Source organism: Emydura macquarii, unplaced genomic scaffold (assembly GCF_026122565.2).
Source record: "Emydura macquarii macquarii isolate MOO-44397 ecotype Brisbane River unplaced genomic scaffold, CSIRO-AGI_Emac_v2 contig_3472, whole genome shotgun sequence".
NCBI lineage: Eukaryota > Metazoa > Chordata > Testudines > Chelidae > Emydura > Emydura macquarii.
Window position 1 is genome coordinate 418,898 of NW_027133609.1, and position 14,101 is coordinate 432,998.

Consider the following 14,101-nt stretch of genomic DNA (forward strand, 5'->3'; position numbering starts at 1 on the left):
CAGAAGGGCAGGTGGGCACCATGCAGCGAGGGGACCCGGAGGGGTGGCGAGTGCCCCGGCACAGCTGGCTGAGGGCAGCCTGGGCACCGCCAGTGCGGCGATCAGCACTTGGAGGTCACGCAGGGCCCAGATGTTGGGGCAATTTGCTTCTGTCGGCCTCAGGCGGCAGGTCCAGCAGTGGCCGGAGGGAGCCAGTAACACCAATCAGCTGCTTTGTGAGCTTCGCCTACCTCTGGGGTGGGGAATGACCCACATGGGGGGCCGGTGTGGCAGCGTGCAGAGGAATCCTGGACTTAACTGGAACCACTGGGCGCTCGGAGCAGCCCCAGAGCCGCAGCGTGACCAGGACAGCAGGGCTGGCCTCGAGCCTCCACCGCCCTGGTTTTACACCCTCACCCCACTACCCACTGAGCAGCACGGCCCCCCTTCTGCTGCACTGGGGTCAGCACCGAAGAAGGGGAGAGCCCCCCAGGCTCCCTGCACACCCTGGGTGTTCTGTGCAGGTCTCCCATCTCCGTGCTGAGCAGGACTGAGCCTGTTTCGCTGGAAAGGCCTGACAGGCACCAAGGGCAGAGCATAAGCGCCAGCTCGGCTCTAAGCTACCAGAGCTGTGACAACCGACTCCCAATGCAGCCGCAGTGACGGGATCCTGGCTTGGGTCAGGAGAAGGGGAAGGATGAGCCGAGCAGGCTGCAGCCAGGGAAAGCTGGGCTCAGTCCCGGGCAAACGTGTGAATTCGCTGCAGCAACAGGCAATGGAGCTGGGAGAGTGCAGGGGCTGGGATGGCCACCAGGTGGGGGTATCGCCTCACATCCGGACAGGCTGGCAGGGGAACCCAGCCGGTGCTCACTGGGGGGCTGGGAGGGGGCTGGGCAGGCAGGAGCCGGGCAGGCTGGCGTCGTGTGCCACCTGCGCATTGCTGCAGTCCTTGGAAGAGGGCAGTCCGGGGAAACGGGGGGAGTGAGACCCCATTTACCCTCCGGCAGGATGGATCTGGGCAGAGCCTGGTGGAGAGGGAGCGACAGACCATGCCTCCCCGGGGGGTGGGGGTCGTGCCTGGAGAGATCCCAGGGCAGGGCAGAGTGAGCAGGAGCTGTGACGTGGGGCTGTCGCACAGACAGATGGACGGACAGTGAAGTCAGCCTGCCCAGAGCAGAGAAAGTAGAGCCCCATCCCCCGGCCTGCCAGACACACTGGCAAAAGGGGGGCACCAGAGACACCTGGGAGTGGAGGGGACCAATGCGCTAGGGAAGGGCTGACAGCTCTGTCGGACAGACAGACAGCGACTCAGGAGGCCCCTGCTGGCGTCTGACCCCACTGACAGGAAAGCTGAGGCCCCAGGCCAGGCCCATGGAGAGTGTGGGGGGGGCCTCCCAGACACGGCTGCCCCAGGGGCAGGAGTGCTGGGGGATGGAGGGGAATTGAGGGGAGGGGGCAGAGCAATGCTCACCTGCTGGAAGGTCTTGGCCCACATCCGGAAGTAGAGCCTCAGGCTGACCCGCTGCTGCCTCTGCAGCGTCCCCACCTGGCAGTGCAGCTGGAAGCACTCGGCCTCGGGGCACTTCTGCAGAAGAGGCAGTTGGACAGAGGGTCAGTGATGCAGCCAGGGGTGACCAACTCCAGCATTAAACCTGGGGACACCTGCGGCTCCGGGAATGGGGGCTCAGCAGAGACGGCCCAGGCTGAGAACCCAATTGCCGGGGTTAGCACCAGCATTCTGAAAGGCAGAGCGACCATTGCTGGCACTGGGGTCTGCGTGGAAAAGGAGGCTGGTAGCAGTGGCTCCATGTCTGAAGGAACCAGAATGCAGCCACCTCTGGTGTGGGACATGGCAGCACCCAGCAGTGCTGCATGGGAGTGGGAGGAAAATCTGAATCCAGGTGCAATGGCAGGGGGCTGGGTACACCAAACGCTCCTGAATTAGAACGGGGCAAAGACATGGGTACCACTCTGCCTACGAGTGCCAGGCCCCTGGGCTCTGCTGTCCACAGCCTGGGCCCTGAGAAGTGGGTTTTGATTGATGACTCTCCTCTCCTGGGGCCGGGGCAGAGGCTTACTCTTGTGCACTGTGCATTCAGCAATCAGAGGGTAATCCTTGCACCCCGGGCTCAGGGGCACACTGAGATCAGAGACCCCTAGCCCTGGGTGAGGAGAGTTGAGAGAAGCACTGACCAGGGTGTGGGGGCTCCCGGAGGCCCCGCTGCTCCGCGCCGCGTCCCGTCTCTGCAGGTAATGCTGCTCTGGACCAGGAGAGGCCATGGGACTCTGCTCTAGCTGCAAACACAAGCCAAGGAGAGAGCGTCACCCTCACTTAGCCCCCGCAAGCCCTGTGCAAGGGAGAGGCTGGGCCTGCAGGACCCCAGCTAGAACCCACCCCCACCGGTAAAGCCCAGACCCTGTGACCAGCTCCACAGCTGCCAATCCCCTCACGGGCATCCAGCTGTGACCCTGGCAGGCCAGATGCCAGCTCTTGCCCAGGCTGCAGGCATTAGCTAAGAACTGACAAACTCATAGCTGGAGACTAGAGCGGGTCACACGTCCGTTAGTTTTGCTCAGGACAGATACTCGTCTTGTAAGAATATATTTAGTGCCGAGACTCTGAAACGCTTGTTTGTTGCCGCATGTATTGATCTCACTCCAACATCTGCGTCCCCTGGTCTAAGGTAAGATTTCAGTGTTTGCTCTGAAACGGGCCTATGGACACAGGACAAACGGCTGGGGAACACCAGAGGACAAAGGACGTGGCTGATTGCTCCCCTCCACCTATGAAGAGGAGCCATGCTCATGGACTTGTCCCATCATCTTGAGCTCTGGGGGAGGGAATAAAAACCCCTGACAAAGAGAAACGGCATCTCTTTGGCTGTTTGAATTTTGAAGGGCCAAAGACTGAAGGCAGAGATCCCCAGGAGGCTGTCCTGAAAGACGCGCTGACTAGGCAGATCACTATGACTCTGTCACTCTTAGGAGCTCATGGCCTGTGCATGTTTGTTTGTTGTAACCGGTAATAACTCCCGTTCCTTTTCCCTAGTTGATAAACCTGTATTCGTTTGTTACGGGATTGGCTACAGGCCTGGTCTTTGGTATAGGATCTGGGCACTGGAAGCAACATGAATGTGGTGTAAGTGACTGTTATCACTACGTCCAGTCTGTCTGGGGGGCAAGACAGACTGCAGAGTCTAAGCGGCCTGTCTGTGCCTGCACGGAAGCCTGTTACAGCGATCCAGGAGTTCACATTTGTTACTGGCTTGGTGAAATCTAATCCTCCAACCCCCATCCAATTGCTGATGTGGCTGAAAGCCCCTGCTCACACGTGGCTGGCCCAGCCTGCCCCGCAAACACAGCTCTGGGCCTGCTAGACCCTGAGCAGACAGCGAGGCTGGGACACTCCCCGGCCCATCGCACACAATGGCTTGCCCTGTTCCAGCCCCAGCGGGCCCGGCCCTTCGTCCCGTTTACCTGCAGCTCGAGCGAGTTGATGGGGTGGTTGGAGGTGCAGTTGGCCGGTACCGAGTAGCGGCTCACGTACATCACCGGTTTCCCCTGGAAGCTCATGGGGCAGCTCAGCTTCAGGATCCCATGGCTGATGGTGCTGGGACCCTCATTCACCAGCTGCCAGGGGAGAGAGAGGGAGAGTCGGCACCAGCCCGCGCAGCGTCCCGTGGGGTGCTGGGCTCCCAGGGAATGGGGCAGCAGATCTGGCTCTGCAGTGGCCTCCCAACAGGCCCAGGAGAGAGGAGAAAGCGGGGGGGGGAACCCCATCTCTGGACATGCCAGCCGGCCTGGACAAAGTGCCATGGCTGCATGCCCACACCACGCCACCAGGTCAGCTCCGCAAATACCCCCTCAGGGTAGGCTCCCAGGGACTCCTGGTCAGACTAGCCCCACAGGCAGCCCCCCTCCTCCCATGCCGGTTCCACCCCAACCGGTGCTGGCCCCAGGGGTCCCCTGGTTTCCCCCAGCAGAGGGGCTGGGGATTTGACCGCTCCTACCCAGTCTGTATGGGGGGATGGCACCGTTCCATGTCCCGATGCTGGCAGGCCAGAGGCCCAGGGGAGGGGCTGTGCTGGGAGGGCCCCCACTGGCACAGGGGAACAGTGCTCCATGTGACACCCACCTCGTACACATGCTGCACCTCAGGGCCCACATCCTGCTCCTTCAGCGGCTTCTTGCCAGGTTTCCAGCCCAAGATCGGGAAGGGCACAGCCTCCGGCTTGGAGACCCTGGGGGGCAGGCACAGACGGTCACTGGCTGCTGGCCCTGGGGATCAGCCGCCACAGCCCAATCCAGCCTCTGCAACCAGGGCCCATTGGCCATCTGGGCTGAGAGCTGCCAAACTCGTGTCATGCAGGGGCTACAGAGCAGCCACAGCTGGGCAATGGCTTCCCTGCCGGTCTGGGCTGGGTGTGAGGTAGTGACCGGGGGAGGGGCTGCACGGCAGGCTGGGACGGGGCACACTCACCCGTGGGAGGAGACCCTGGCGGCGGCCTCGACGCGCAGTGGGAACGCCACGACCTCGCTGCGGGAGTTGTTCTCGTTCTTGCTGTGGAGAGAGCAGAGCCCGTCAGGGGGCGGCCCCCTCCCTGCCTGGCTCTCTGCTCCCCTCCACGGGGCCGGGGCACGGCCATGGGCAGCATCCTGGGACCATATATGCTACCTCCCTGCCCCGCTTCAGGGGTCATGCACTCAGGGCAGGGGCTCCCAGAGTAACGGACCAGTAGCTGTGGGAGGGGGCGACTGAGACCTATGGTGAATTAGCCCACGGGGGCCATGCGGGCGGGTATTGCAATGGCCACCCTGGGGCAGGAGGCCCCGTGGAGCGGGCAAGGAAGGGCGCTGCCCAGCTGGGGCCAGCAGGGGTTTTCCCACCGTGCCCCGCTGCTCAGAGCAGGGTGAGGGGAGTGGCAGAGAGTCCACAGCCTCTCGAGGGGGCACGGCATCTGGGCTCCTGCCTGGGGGTGCCCCGGCCTGGGACCCTCCCTGAGGGAGCAGTGGGAGAGGGGCGCCCCGACCCCACCCCCACTGGCTGGGGGAGGTCCCAGAGGGGAGGGACGCCTGCCGTTACCTCCGGATCTGGAACTCAAACTGGATGGTCTTCTTGGTGTCCCGAAGATGGGGGACGGTAAAGCGCAGGCCCCCCCAGAGCTGAGGGACAGAGGGAGGTGAATGGCTCCGTTCTCCCAGCTCCCCGCCCGCCCCCTGATGCATTCCCAGCCTGTGACAGCCTGTTCCCTGTCCCTGCCCCGCCCCAGCCCATGTTAGCTCAGCTTGCCCCCCAATGCACCCCGCAGCCCATGACAGCTCTGCTCGTCCCTCCACCGAGCCCCCCCCGGCCCCACGGCCCCGCATACAGGGGAGCTGGGCCCACAGCAACTCCAAAGCATGCAGGCAGCTCCCACAAAACGCAGTGGAAGTGACACCCCGGCTGGCCTTTGCCGGGCCGCCTGCTGGGCCCCTAGCTAGGGCGACTATGAAGTGCCCGGCTGGGCTGCTGGCAGCTCCCAGCAGGAAATTTACTGGGAACCAAGGGAAATCCTCAGGCATGCCCAGCCTGCCCCACCCCCACTCCCCAGCCGCCCTAGCAACCAGCCATCCCAGCACCTCACCCACCCTCCCCAACGCCCAGCTGCCCGGGCGCCCCACCCGCCTTAGCCACCCCAACACCCCAGGGCCACAAGGTCTGGCACCCCACTGCCCCGCCCTCCCCAGTGTCCCGTGGAAATGGCCCCACCCCCCAGTGCTGGGGCCCCCAGCAGGTCCTGCCCGCTGCCTGGCCTCTCAGCTGGGTTAGGCGGCCACCCCCCCCCGGGGAGGCACCAGCACAGGGCAGAGGGCGCTGCCCCGGGGGGCTGCCCTGGCCGGCTCCCCAGGGTGCTCTAGACAAGGGGCAGCTACTCACGCTGGTGCCCGCCTTCATGGGGTTGCCAAGGTCACAGATCACCATGCGGGTCCGGTTCACCGTCTCGTAGGCACAGTTCAAGCTGGTGAAGTTCTGTGGGGGTCAGAGGGAGAAGCTGGGATCAGAGCAGCTGCCCCTTCCCCAGCAGGGTGCAAGGTGAGGGGACCTGCACAGGAGGGGGGCTGGAGGGGAGAGGAGATACATTCCCTTACCCAGCCATCTCCACGGGGCACGGATACGCCCTCCCGCTCGATCTACCCACCCTGCTGTGCGGGGACGGTGCACCCCGAGCTCCCTGCTGGCAGGAAGGGGAGACACTGCAGGGGTCCTGCCCCACGGGGTCCCCTAGAGTGGGCAGGGCCCTGTCCTGGCCACATGCAGGTAGCACCCGGCAATGCCTAGCTGGCTGCACCGTTCCGGGGGCTCAGAGCAGCACTGAGGGGTCATGCCAAGGATCCGCAGCCCCCTGCCCTGGACGTGGGCCCCATGGCACCGTGAGGGAGCAGCTGCCTGGTGCTTGGGGGGACCCAGGACAATGTGCAGCACTGCCCAAGCAGAGGGCCTCGCCCGGCCGTGAGCCAGCCAGCTGGTAGGGCAGAGCTGAGCTGGGCCGGGCCCCGCCCAGGTGCCCCGATCCCCGGGTGTGCACGCGGCACCGTCTCTGCCACCTACCCCGTGGTCGCGGATCACCCCGGAGTACTCGGCCTCCGTGGGCATGCTGACGTACAGCTCAGCTTCGTAGGCGCCACCCTCCCCGCGGTTGCGGGCATTGAAGGTCAGGTTCAGGGCATTCCTGTCCCCCAGGTACACCCTGCCGTGCTCCCTGCGGGGGGCACAACAGCTGTGAGAGCCAGCCGGCACATCCTGGCCTCGACGCTGCCCACAGCACGGCTCCTTCCACCCTGGCAGGGCAGCCAGGGCTTGGCTACAGACGAGGGGCACTGGCCAGTCTCCCGCCTCTGCCCAGTACCCTGGCTATGTGCAGCCTCCCAGCCAGAGGATGTGCAGACAGCTGGGGGCGCGCCAGCCCCCCAGTGCCTAGCACAGAGTCCCACCAACCAAGATGCCCCCAGGCAATATCCCCTCCGTCCCCCCAGCCAGGTCTCCGCAGGAAGGCCCCAATTCGGTCTCTCCCGGAGGATGACTTCCCTGGGGGGCACTGAAAAGCTGCTCACAGAGACCCCAGTTCAGCAGATAGCAGGGGCGTCCCTGCTGCTCACACGTGGCTGGGCCAGCGCTGCCTCTGCTCCACCCAGCTCCGCTTACACTCAGCACCAGGCTAAGGATTTCCATATGCAGGCGCAGCTGCTTTGCATTAAGCCATGTGCGAGGAGGGGGGGGCCAGGCGTCACGTCCCCCACGCAGCTGGGGTACCGCGACGGGGCTCCTCCAAGCCGGGCTCAGAGCTCCGCGTGGGAGGGGCTGGCATCAGCTCCTGCCCTCGTCTCACCACAGCTGGGCCTTGCCAGGAGGAGGGTGTGCACCGCACCAGACCCAGCTGCCTCAGGCCCACAGGGCCGGGAGAAACTAGAGCAGGCCCAGAGCAGAGGGGGACACTCCAGGCAGTGTCCCCAGCTCCCAACCCACACAAGACAGTGGCGATCCCCATCCCACGGAGGTGGGGCCTCTGGGACTGCCCAGCCCCTCCTTTCATATCCCATGATCCACAGAGCAGGGTGCCCTGAGCCACAGAAAGGGAGATGGAAGGAAAGGAAGATGATGGGCACTGGGATGGAGTGGGACTGGCATCCTGCTGTGGGGTACCTGGGGCCATCTCCCCATACCGCTCCTGCGCTGTCCCAGCCAGAACAGGCCTGCCCCAGAGCCCCCAAGGCAGGAACAGCTCCACCTCACGGGGGGAGTCTCCCCAGGGCCTCTGCCACACGGCAAGCACCCAGGAAAGATGGAAACCCAGCTTGTGGGAGCAGGGTCACTCATGACCCCCTCCCTCCCCAGCACTAACTGCCCCCACCCCAGGCTCCCTGTTCCCCCCCCCCAGCACTAACTGCCCCCTTCCCCTCCTTGTCCCACCCTTGGCAGTAACTGCCCCCCCACCCAGCCCCACTGGTAACTCACACAGCACCCTGCTCTCATCCCTCTGGGCCGCTGATCTCGACCCTCGGGGATCGCTGGGGGCTGCCCTATGGCAGGGCTTCCCAGAGTATCCTCAGCGCTGCTCCCAGGATGGAGCCTTCACTGAGCCTTGGCCAGGGAGGGGAAGAGCCTTGCCGGAGGCTAGGGAAGGAACCCAGGAGTCCTAGCTCCCAGCCTGTCCCGCTAACCCACGTTCCCCTGCAGTGCGGGCCTGCTCCCCCTGGCCACGCTGCCCCTCCACGGCAGGCCACTGCTCACAGCTCCCCCCACAGGCCGCCCGCCCACTCTCTGAGCGTGTCTCTGCAGATGCCCCCTGGCGCTGCCCCTGCCCGGGGGGGGGCAGAGGGCCTCCTGCCAGTCTTACCCAAAGACGTCAAGCTGCAGGTCGGGGACGCAGATATTGTCCTCGCCACAGTCCAGCAGGATCTGGGCCTGGGGGTCAGAGGAAGGGAGGGGTGTCTGTGAGCAGCCCCCCAACCTGCGTCCTTCAGTCATGTCGCACCCCCTTCCCTGCCAGGCCTGAGACTGTCTCCACAGCAACAGCAGGCTCTGCACCCTGAGGTGGCATGGGGTGAACCCCAGAGCCTGGCGCAGCCCACGGAGCTGCCTAGCTAAGCACTCAGGGCCCTGCCCCAGCGCTCTGCCCCTCAGCTCCTGGGGGCAGGAAGGAGTGGGGCAGCACAGCCAGCTTGGGCCCCACAGAGAGCTGGGGGAGAACGCAGTTGAAACTCATGGTGCACACACGTGGGGAACCACCTGGCCCTGGGCTGCCCGCCTGGGCCCTGCCACGTTCCCTGGCACAGCAAGCCCCCCAATCAGGGGGTGGGGATGGCAATGCTGGGGGGAGAGGGGCAGAGATTGGGGAGGTCGATTTCTGTTTGGTCTGCCTGCCCACCCTCAGTGCCAGGGCCTGCCAGAGCCAGGATGGGGGGGAGTAGCTGGGTCTGGTACGTGGGCTCCAAGGGGGGGCGCTAAGGCGTCTCCAGCCTGGGGAACGGCACCGTCTCGTGGGGAGACTGGATCCAGGTGACCTCCCAGGGACACTGCAGGCAGAAAAGCCCTTGGGAAATGGCTCTGGGGGTCCTGATTTGATCCCTCCCCCCCCCCCCAGGGGCTGGCCCTGCTGACAAAGCCAGGCTGCCCCCCGCCCCCAGAGTCTGAGATCCAAGCTGCGGCTCTCCTGCCCCTGGCTGAGCCCTGCCACCAGAACAGAGCCGGGAGCTTCCCGCAGGGGCCTCCGCATCTGACGCAGAGGGGCCCAGGCAGTGCGGCGACAGCCCCCCGGGAGGTAGCAGGTCCCCCCCTCCCCCATGCACCTTCTGCTCGATGTAGCTCTTGGTGAGGTAGTTGAGGATGGGCCGCAGCCCGTGTGCGTCTGCCGGGGCCTGCGGGTCGAGGCCCAGGCTCAGCGCCACGTGGATGGGGGACAGCTTGTCGCGGAACTCCGACTCGTTCTGGGGAGAGAGGAGAGCGCTCAGGGGCGGCACGGATGCGGCTCGGCGCCCAGTCCCACCGAGTCACCACTTCCGAGGGCTGGCACGGGCCGGGACCCCCACGGGGACCTCACTGCCACAGCGCCTGCCCAGTGCAGAGCTTCCATGGCTGCGAGACTTCAGGGGCACTGGGGCAGCACGGGCCAGGGAGCCAGAGAGAACCACAGGGTCTGTCTGGGTCTGGCAGCCTCCTTCATCCTCCCCAGAGCCGAGGGCTGCCTCGCTGTCCCTTGGGGATCGGCGTGGGGTCACCCTAGGGCAGGGCTGAGGCTCTTGGCTGGGCTGGCCCCCCTTACCCGGAGGTAGATTTTCATCTCCCTGCACTCGTCCAGGGCGCCGTTGTGCACCTGGATGGTCTGCACCAGGTGAGACTGGCGGGACTGCAGGAACAGCGCCCGCTTGATGGCTCCCTTCTGCTTCAGGTGGTCCAGGTGCAGCTCCACGGTGAACCCTGTCGGGGGAGAGGAGGGGTCAGGGAATGTAGAAAGCCAAGGGGCCATGGCAGCGCTGCAGTCACAGCTCCAGGCCTCGCAGCACCCCACTAAATCCCCTCTCTTCACACTGCCTGTCAAAGCACAGCACTGGCTGGCCTCTGAGGGGAGCCCTTCATCCACCACTGACATGCTGCCACCTCTGAGGCCGGGCTCAGCAGCTGTTTAACAGCACAGAGCAAGGTTACAAAGCCGTTTAGGAAGTATCCCATGTCCCACTGAAATTAAGGGGGAATTTAGAGAGGCAGAAAGAAATGATCTAAATTTGAACTGAGCCAGGACACAGGTCACCAAACAGGTCACCCCAACCATGGGAAAACGGGCCATAGGATCTTTAATACACAAGGGGAAACTGAAGCATGGGGGGAGGGGAAGGTGAGGAGGGAATAATTTGCCCCAAGGGAGCAGCACAGCTGAGTCCTGGCTAACAGATCAGTGGCTCAACCACGAACCCATCCCTCCTCGGGGGCACAAGCGCTCCCACCGACTCACCCACAGCAGTGTGTGCTGCCCCTTGGGTTCCCACCCAAGCCCTGACCTGGCCAGACCCTGCCTCACACTAGACTGGACACGTCCCCACGGGCTGCCTGGCTCCCAAGTGCCACATGATAATGAGACTCCGCAGACCAAGGGATTCTGGGAAGATCTGGGGCAGCACTTGCCTCCTGGCTGCTCCGATTGGCGCCTCGCACTCGCTACTCACCGATGGAGTCAGGCACGTGCTTCCCGGAGGCGTTGAGACAGAAGCTCAGGTTTATGCTGACAGGACGGGGAGAGAGAGAGACATACCATGAGCTAGGAGCCGTCACCACACCTGGCAGAGTCTGCCAGTGCCCTGCCAGACCCAGTACAGGGGCAGGGCTGCCCTGGCTCGGGGGCAACCGCTCAGGAGCCCTGCACAGACCCTGCAACCCACTGTCAGTGCAGATGGTCAGTGGCAGAGCCAGGAACAGAACGCAAGAGTCCTGACCCCAAGTCCCACACTCTGCCCGCCCCTTAGTTCAGTTACCCCTCGTGCTACTCTGGGGAAGTGGCGGGAGAGAGACGCCCTGCCTCAGTTTCCCTGTTGCACCATGGGAACAGAGCCGGGAACTGATCCGGCCAGTCACTGGCAGGGCTAGGAATGGGTGTGAGGATCATGGTGTGTGCTCTGGCCACAGGCTGTGCCCCTCCCAGACAAAGAGAGGCTTTCCGACCTGGGCTGCGGCTAGACCCAAAGGGAGAGAGGCCTGGAGCCCCGAATCCAGGTCTGGCGATCTTCAGTTACCCCAGATAGCTCCAGGGCTGCCACCTCCCAGTGCAGGGCCCCACTGCTTCCAAATACCCCTTAGGTTCCGGCTCCTCCACGCCGGAATTAGCCAACTCCCGTCACCCCATCCCTAGCTCACACCCGGCAGCAGCAGTTACCAGCAACCAGGAGTGGCTGGCGCCTGGGACACGGTTAATCGTTAACCCCAAATGTAAGCAAGCTACCAGAGCCGGGCTGGGGCCCACCAGGAGCTGGGAACAAGATCATAATCTTGTGACCTGATTCTTCAGGTCAAATCCCTCCCAGGGCCAGCAGCGTCGGGGTGGGGGCTGCTCCAGCACAGAGGTGCGTCAGGAGCTGTACCTGACTGATCCCAGGAGAGATACCTGCAGCCCCACCCCCTGTAATGCCAATTGCCCCCCATCCGCCCCACCCCTGGTGCCAATCCCCCCCCCCACTTCCTGTGTGAATCCCCCCATCTGCCCCAGCCCAGTGCTGATTCCCCCACTCTCCACCCCAGAGACTGATTCCCCTCACCGTTCCCCCTCTTGTGCAGCCCCAATCCCAGTGCAGATTCCCTCCCCCCTTCCCTCCCTCCTGGTGCTGACCCCCCCTCCCAGCTCCCCCACCCTGGAGCCGCCCCGCCCTGTGTTCCAGGCCAGCGTCCCAGTTCCCCGGCTCCAGCCAGCTCTGTGAGAGTCTCACAATCGCCCATTCATCAAGGGGAGGGCAGGTGGCCAGCAACCCCCGTTCCTGAGCAACGGATAAACCAGCCTGCTGTAAACAAAGCCATTAACCTCCCTGCACCCCTCACAGCTCTCCTGGACTGAGACCCACAGGCCACGGGGGACAATTCACACACACCACAGCCAGCTACCCAGGCGTTACACAGCCAAGGGGCTGCTGGAGGGAGGGGGGATAGGGGGTGTGGGGCAGGGCGGGGTCCCCCCAGAGCTGAGCTCACCAGCAGTGTTCCAGTGAGCCCAGCCCCAGTGCCTGAGTTCATAACAAAAGCTGAAAGCAGATGCCATTCACCCCACGCCCACTTGGCCCCGCTGACGGGGCTGGGGCCGTCTGCCTCACCGGATCCTCGCGCCTGCTACGCACAGGGAGCGCCTCCCCTCACGCGTGCTGCAATGCGGCCACCTCTGGGGTGGGACGGGGCAGCTGTTTTAACCACACACGCAGCAGTTCGGGACGAGGTGCGAACCCAACAACCAGTCACAGCAGCGATGGGACTGGGGGAGGCAGAATGGAGTCCTCCGAACTGGACGGTGGCCAGGACACCAGGGCTCACACCCAGGCAATGCGCATCAGAAGAACTCCATGGAAGCAGTGCCTGTCTGGAGGGAGCTCTCAGCCCTGCCCATCAGGGCCGATCTCAAAGGGGGCACATTACTTACCAGGCCACATGGGTGTTGGTGCCCTCCAGTGTGCACAGTCTCTCCTCGGGGTTGAGCATGGTGGGGAAGATGTTGAGGGAGGCGCTGGCGTAGACGATGGGGCGGCCTCTGTGCAGGGCAAGGGGCGGCAGGAGCCAGGAGAGACAGGGAAGAGGATCACATGCTACATTTACCACCTGGAGGACCACGGTGGGGTTGGGACCCAGCTGACCCCAAAGGGGTGGCGAGAGATCGGGGTCAGATGGGGCCCAGAGAGCTCGGATGCTGCCACCTCTGCCTGCAGAGGGGCTGCCCCCCTGGCCGGCGTCCATCAACCCCACTCTACTGACATTAGCCTCTTCGCTGGGGCTGGGCCATTCACACCAGTGAGGATGCTCCAGTTGGGCCAGGAATCCCCCAGAGCAGCCGCTTCCCTTCCCCCAATGCCCACAATGATGCCAGACAGGAGCCGGGGAGGCCACTAGCCCTGAGGACACCTAGCAACACAGGCCAGAGCTCAGACCCCCAGGTTACCTCCAGGCGGCAACCTGCAGTGGGGGGCAGCCAGCGGGGGAGAGGGGCAGCGGGACAGGTGGGCACAGGCCCCGGTGTGAGAAACACCATGATAAGCTGGGGCAGCACAACCCATCGCTGAGGGTAGGCCTGGCATTCCCGACCCACTGCAGTGGGGGCTCCCAGAACCAGCCCCCGGGAAAGAGCCCGCGGAGTGGAAAAGCACCTACCTGTACACCACGGCCGTGTCCACTCCAAAGGCCCCGACAATCAGGTCTGCAGGGTAAACACAGACAGCTCAGCTCAGCCCAAGCCCGCGGCAGGACAACACCCCCTGGAGCCAGAGCCCAGAGAGGGGGAAGCAGCACACGGGCAGCGCTCCATCAGCGCTGTGCACCCCACTGCCAGGGGGAGCTAGCAGGGAGCGAGCTGCCATTGGGACGGGGCGTCTGCACTGGGGGGGAGAGGGGGCTAGCAGGGAGCTCGTTGCCATGGGAAAGGGGAGTCTGCATTGGGGGGTAGGGCTAGCAGGGAGCTCGTTGCCAGGGAGGGAGGAAGAAGGGCAGGTGAGAGGCGGGGTAGCCCATGGCACTCGGCACCATTCCAGCTGGCACTAAGCTATTCCTGAGCCTCCCCAGGCCGCACTGGCCCAGCCTAGTGTCGGGTGGCTTCTGTCACCTGGGGAGAGCTGGGCATTGCACCCCAGTAGGAGGCGCTAGAAGCAACTCTCATGCACTGAGTGCTAGAAGTGGGGGCGGTGAGGGGTGTGGGAGGAGAGCTGTGGGAGCCCAGAGGCAATCAGGAATGCAGACACAGACGGGCACACAAGGGAAGGGAGCCTGCCGGGACGAGAGAGAAGTGCAGCCTCAGAGCAGCCAGATCAGGCACCGGGCACGAGCCGTGCTCAGAGCCATGATGCTGGCTGCATCTCACGGGAGCCAGGGGCTGGCACCCCCACCCGGGGGGACTTGGAGGGTCAGGCA

The 14,101-nt window shown here is 64.4% G+C and overlaps 1 protein-coding gene across 2 annotated transcripts in view; it reads right to left on the reverse strand.

The window, feature by feature from the left end:
• Nucleotides 1–14,101, reverse strand: part of ITGA5 (integrin subunit alpha 5) — a 45,657-nt gene that overhangs the window by 3,673 nt on the left and 27,883 nt on the right. For both annotated transcript variants that reach the window (XM_067535056.1, XM_067535055.1), the window contains exons 14-27: nucleotides 13,349–13,394; nucleotides 12,627–12,734; nucleotides 10,678–10,733; nucleotides 9,780–9,934; nucleotides 9,307–9,444; nucleotides 8,355–8,422; nucleotides 6,569–6,719; nucleotides 5,897–5,989; nucleotides 5,063–5,142; nucleotides 4,460–4,540; nucleotides 4,115–4,220; nucleotides 3,457–3,609; nucleotides 2,173–2,274; nucleotides 1,451–1,564 (exon numbers count right to left, since the gene is read on the reverse strand). In XM_067535056.1, the coding sequence (XP_067391157.1) occupies nucleotides 1,451–1,564; nucleotides 2,173–2,274; nucleotides 3,457–3,609; nucleotides 4,115–4,220; nucleotides 4,460–4,540; nucleotides 5,063–5,142; nucleotides 5,897–5,989; nucleotides 6,569–6,719; nucleotides 8,355–8,422; nucleotides 9,307–9,444; nucleotides 9,780–9,934; nucleotides 10,678–10,733; nucleotides 12,627–12,734; nucleotides 13,349–13,394 (1,451 nt within the window). The remainder of the gene's footprint in view (nucleotides 1–1,450; nucleotides 1,565–2,172; nucleotides 2,275–3,456; nucleotides 3,610–4,114; nucleotides 4,221–4,459; nucleotides 4,541–5,062; nucleotides 5,143–5,896; nucleotides 5,990–6,568; nucleotides 6,720–8,354; nucleotides 8,423–9,306; nucleotides 9,445–9,779; nucleotides 9,935–10,677; nucleotides 10,734–12,626; nucleotides 12,735–13,348; nucleotides 13,395–14,101) is intronic.